At 51.4% G+C, this 5,488-nt stretch overlaps 1 protein-coding gene across 1 annotated transcript; it reads left to right on the top strand.

Moving 5' to 3' along the window:
• The first annotated feature begins 954 nt into the window (after positions 1-954).
• Positions 955-5,286, top strand: RTP2 (receptor transporter protein 2). Its single transcript, XM_002814400.3, has 2 exons — positions 955-1,549; positions 4,535-5,286. The coding sequence occupies exons 1-2, from the start codon at positions 1,386-1,388 to the stop codon at positions 5,046-5,048; spliced, it is 678 nt and encodes a 225-aa protein (XP_002814446.3). The 5' UTR covers positions 955-1,385; the 3' UTR covers positions 5,049-5,286.
• Positions 5,287-5,488: the final 202 nt, after the last annotated feature.

Here is a 5,488-nt window from a genome sequence, read left to right as displayed (position 1 = left end):
GATTTTTAAAAATAAAAGAGCTCTTCTACAGCTATCAGTCAACGGTTCGAAGACAATTGTGTCCTTTCTGAGGTCTTTAGCACCAAGTCACTAGAGTAACACCTTTTCATTTCAAGAGAGAATCCAGTGACATTGTCCCTGACCTCACCCTTCCTGAAAACCACTCGACAACTCAACACCAAGAGCTTCTGGTTCTTAGCAACCTGTTTCACTTCTTGATGCTCTTTACTGTTGTAACTGTGCATGTCTAGGGATCCAGATTTCCGGGTTAAAGAATCATAAGATGATTACAGCTGGAAGTTGGACCAAAGCTAGGGTAAGCAGCCACATGCCTTGTCTTTTCCATGCTCAAGGCTGCCTCCCTTCAGGTGACCATGTCTTCACTTGGATTACCAAATTTGAAGTCAAATTCCCCTGTAGTCTCTAAAGAATTTAAATTGGGCATCACAGAGCTACGGATGCTCTCTTGCTCCAGCTCAGCAGCAACGGAGGCAGCAGGAGCCTGCAGCACAGAACAAACTCATTCCCCCAGCAGCCACCTTAGCCTGGCTTGGGACCAGGAACTGAATATGGGCTCTAACAGTTCTATGACGCTATGAATCTGAAATATTATTACTGTGTTTTGCATGGCATATGAAATTACATTCTAGCTCACCAAATGGTCTGAGATTGCCCTGGGCAAAGAGATGTTACTTCTCACTCAGTTCCCTGTTAGAAGCACAATAGTACTAAAATAAATAAACAAATGAGCTTGGTTTCAGAGGCCTAGATCTGAATCTTGGATGAGCCACTTAGGGGTTGCATAAACTTCAGTTTCCTGATCTGATCTGCCTTGGCCAGCACACAGGTCAAGCAGTTTGTGCTAGGCACAAGGTAACTGATGGTCACAGCACATGAGAGGGTGTGGAAGCAGCAGTCTCTGCCTTTCCCTGTCCCTCATTTCTCCTTGACTTCCTAGGGTGTCGTAGTCACCATAGCACATGATGTGGAGAATGCTAGAAGAGCAGTTGGGTGAAGCAGGGCCACCAAATAGTCCTTGCCTCCTGAAGACCTCTGGAAACCCAGATGAGTGTGGTCTGAGGTTGGGCCTCCCACTGTGCTTGCTCCTCTCAGGCCTACACAGCGCTGCCTCTGAAGCATAGCTCAGGGCCCTGAAACTCCCTCTTGGGGCTTCCCTTCTCCCCAGCCCTCCCTCTTGGTGCCCTGCCTGGCTACCATGGTAACAGGTTCCAGGGTAACAAAGGAGGGAGCTGGGTCCTGTTTCCTCCCAGTCCTGCCGATGAGGATTCTCAGACCGTAGACACTGAATTGTCCCGCAACTATCCGTGCTCTCTCTGTGTTCTCACCTGGGCTGAGCTCGAACTGCCACCTCTGCCGGCAGGACCATGTGTACCAGCTTGACCACTTGTGAGTGGAAGAAAGTCTTCTATGAGAAGATGGAGGTGGCAAAGCCAGCGGACAGCTGGGAGCTCATCATAGACCCCAACCTCAAGCCCAGTGAGCTGGCCCATGGCTGGAAGCAGTATCTGGAGCAGCACGCCTCAGGCAGGTGAGAGGCTCAGTGGGGAGGGACCTTGCAGACAGCCCCTGGGTCACAGCTGTGGGATACTTTCCAAGGAGAGACAGAGCCCAGTCCCAGGGGCAGGCTTATTCTGGTGTCAGCTCAGATGGGGAAAAAGACAAAGAACAGCCGGCTGGGTCACAGAGTTCTTGCTTTTAATCCTAGCAATACTACTAACTCCCTGGGTGACCCTGAGCAAGTTATGGTCCATCTTTGGGTCTTAGTTGTCCACATTAAATGAAGAACTGTAATATCATCTGCGTCCCTGCAATCTCTGACATTTAAAGAGTGAGTCGCAACTGAAGGAAGGAAGCTATGAGGTCCATTGGGGAAAGCTTTAATCTAGGAGTTAGGGGGATGTGGGGGGTACAGCTATGCTCTGGTCCTAGATATGTTTAGTGAATTAATCCAATTTGATCTGAATACAGAAACATTTATTGACCACCTGCTATGTGCTATGAACTGGCTCTATATAGCTAAGTAGCCCTGTAAACTTGGCAAGTCTGTTTCCCTTTCTGACTCTCAGTTTTTATATTTGCAAAATGAGGGGGTTGGTCTTAGATAATCGATCCAATTCACTCTAGCTCTATTATCTATGTACCTGTGATAAAAAGATTTAACTTTGAGCAAAACTTTCTTTAGGAACTTAGAGCCCAGGGTCCCACTCTTTATAGGAGCTGCACGTCTACCACAGGGCAAAGAGTCCTTGAGGCCAAGGGGACAAGGCCGTCTAAAGTCCACAGGCCTTTCCTCCTTTTAGATCATGATTTCGGACTGGGACTACAGAAATCCCTCCCCAAACTACCTCAAGTCCATCTGTAGGGTCTGTGCAGGCCTTTTTCCTGTGTCCTTGGATTCAAAAGAGGCCAATAAGTGGCTGTGCTCTGGAGATGTAGCCAGAACATGGACACAAAGGCTGGGTTGTTCACGTGTATGTGTGTGAAGTTTCTCGTGGTGCAGAATGGTGCTGAGGGTGGGAACAGAGGCGGCAAGATGTGGGTAGGGAGCTTACATCTGTAATCTTGCCCCAAGACCTGGAATTATTGGAGTAAACCTGCCTTGTGAAAAAAAGACAGAAAACCAGAGGTTGGCTGATTCATGTCAGTTCCATCAACTCAAGAAGCATCTGTTGGGTATCTGTTATGTGCTGAGCACTGGCTCTGCCTCTAACTAGCTGTGTGTACACGGATGCCTCTCTTACTATCTGTGCTTCCGTCTCTTCTCAGTGAAATAAAGGGCTAACTAGATGCTTCTTAAGCTCCCCTGCTCCCAGATCTGATATTTTTGAATTTAAGATGTGAGGCCTAACTTGATGTAGGTGAAGCAATTCTGGGTTGGCTTGATGTAAAAAGGTGTAGAAGGAGACTGAAAACATAAAGCATTTGAACTGCCTGGTGGAAGAGGTGCAGACACCTGGAAACTTGAGTGCCCGGGATCCAGAGTTTAGGGGCTGAGCTCAGCAAGCCCATGTCTCCTCTTGCTTCAGGGGTCAGCTCCTCTAACTCCTGGCTGGTGACTTGTGGCTCCCAGCTGGCCTCAGGAAGGGCTGAAGAACTGCTGCCCATGAGCTTATTTGTGCACAGGCTCACTCTGTCTCTAAACAGGCAGATGACCTGCAGCTCTCACCCAGCACTGGGGGCAGGGAACCTCTCCTGATTCAGTACCAACTAGGTTCCTCTGACCTGCCAACCACACCTTGGGCCATTCTGGGTACTGTTCTATGCTCATGTGATCAGGCTTTCAGGGGTCAGAGCCAGGCTTGGCCTCACCTCTATCCCACAGCCTGGGTTGAGTGGTGCTTGGCATATGGTAGGTGTTGAATGGTGTCTGTTGGATTGAATTGAGTTCCTAATCAGAAGTCCTTCAAGGCCATCATACAATAGATCCAGAAAGGGCCAGTGATGAGGGCAGGGTCAGCCCAGTGGACATCTGACTGCCTGTGAAGCCTCTATAACAGAGGCCTGGAAGAGGCTCATCTCAGGGAAGGAAAGAACTGCCCTGGAGGTCAGGAGCGCTACATCACTGAAGGTGTGCAGGCAGTGGTGGGGGTGGAGTGAGTGGGGATTACCTAGATGAGCCCTACCTAGTGGTGGGGGTGGAGTGAGTGGGGCTTGCCTCGATGAGCCCCAGGCTACCACCCACCACACTTCCTGAGGTTGGGACTCTAGAAAGCCCAGGTTAGGCCAAGTGGCCTGTGTGCATGCAAGAGAGAAAGAGAAAATGTGTGTGTGTGTGTGTGTGTGTCTGTGTGTGTGAGGAGTGGCAATGGGAATGAGTACCCTCTTTTCCAGTCCCCACTGCAGGGCTAGAGTGGGATCTAGAGAAGACTTGTCAAGAGACTGGGGAGTGTTCTTTGTGAAGATGTAGTAACTAAACTTGGTAGTTCCTCCTAAAAGCCAGTTGATCCTACCCATCTACCGGTCTGTCCATCCCATCATTCTCAGTGGTTTACTGAGGACCTACAGTGTGCCAGGGTCTGTGCTTGGCACAGTTAGAGGCATCTCTTCTCCCCAGAGTAAGCAAGATGCATGAGTTAGATGGTGTATGTCATCCTTCTTATTAGAGTCGCAGGAGGTCACAGAGGAAGGACCCTTACTGGACGCCAACACACTGCATTTCACAGATGAGAAATGAAGCCCAGAGAGGGGGAATGACCCTGCACAGCGCCCAGGTGCAAGCCCTGAGTGCATCGGGCTGGGGGGCAGCTGAGACCTCAGGAGACAGCTCTAGAGGACTGCTGGATGCCAGATGGCTCCGGCACTGGCTCCTGAGGATGCTGCTCGGGTCCCAGGGGTGCTCACCAGGAGGAGGCGATAGCAGGCCGGCCTTGGAGTGCTAATGAATCCACAGGGCAGTAAACACTGCCTCCATCTCCAAGCACGGGCACACAGGCTTTTTTTCCCTCTCAGAGCTTCTCAGGGCAGGCGTCTCTGGGATGCCCACCTTCTCCACCCCTCCTTCTCCTCCCGGCAGGTTCCACTGCTCCTGGTGCTGGCACACCTGGCAGTCTGCCCACGTGGTCATCCTCTTCCATATGCATCTGGACCGTGCCCGGCGGATGGGCTCGGTGCGCATGCGCGTCTACAAGCAGCTGTGCTATGAGTGTGGCACGGCGCGTCTGGACGAGTCCAGCATGCTGGAGGAGAACATCGAGGGCCTGGTGGACAACCTCATCAGCAGCCTGCGCGAGCAGTGCTACGACGAGGACGGTGGCCAGTACCGCATCCACGTGGCCAGCCGCCCGGACAGCTGGCCGCATCGTGCAGAGTTCTGTGAGGCCTGCCAGGAGGGCATCGTGCACTGGAAGCCCAGCGAGAAGCTGCTGGAGGAGGAGGTGACCACCTACCCCTCTGAAGCCTCCAAGCCGAGGGCCCAGGCGGGATCCGGCTACAACTTCTTGTCTCTTCGCTGGTGCCTCTTCTGGGCCTCTCTCTGCCTGCTCGTTGTCTACCTGCAGTTCTCCTTCCGCAGTCCTGCCTTCTTTTAGTGGAGCTGGTTAAGGGTGGGAGAGGGCACTTGGGCTTGAAAGTGGGGAGGACACAGTCTGGACTTGATCCTGCTACAGATTCAACATATGGCTGGACAGTCCGGTCACCTCTTTGGGCCTCAGTTTATGCATCTGCGGAATGAGAGGATTGCATTAGAAGATATGTAATGATTCTTTCACTGGATGTGACAACAATGGGGGAAGGGGAAAAAGGTGTAATAAAGGTTTTAGAGCTTGCCAGGATTGGTGCTAGTACTAAGTCAACAGGGTGGGACCTGCTTCCTTTCCCTCCTCCACCTCCATCTCTACCTCTCCTTATGCTTCATTTCCATATATCATCCCCCATTATGACCCCATTAGGTTCTGTGTTAATCCTGCCTGGTCCTTAAGCTCACCTTCAGCTGCCTCTGCCCATCCTGCCTTGCTTCCTTTTGGAGAGG

This window comes from Pongo abelii, chromosome 2, assembly GCF_028885655.2.
Source record: "Pongo abelii isolate AG06213 chromosome 2, NHGRI_mPonAbe1-v2.0_pri, whole genome shotgun sequence".
Classification (NCBI taxonomy): Eukaryota; Metazoa; Chordata; class Mammalia; order Primates; family Hominidae; genus Pongo; species Pongo abelii.
This window is presented reverse-complemented; position numbering and strand designations above follow the sequence as displayed.

Bases quoted from the DNA above. Each gene is read 5' to 3' on its own strand.
- RTP2 (XM_002814400.3), top strand. From the start codon at position 1,386: ATGTGTACCAGCTTGACCACTTGTGAGTGGAAGAAAGTCTTCTATGAG. The intron at 1,550-4,534 runs GTGAGAGGCTCA...TCCTCCCGGCAG, and splicing joins GAGCAGCACGCCTCAGGCAG to GTTCCACTGCTCCTGGTGCT.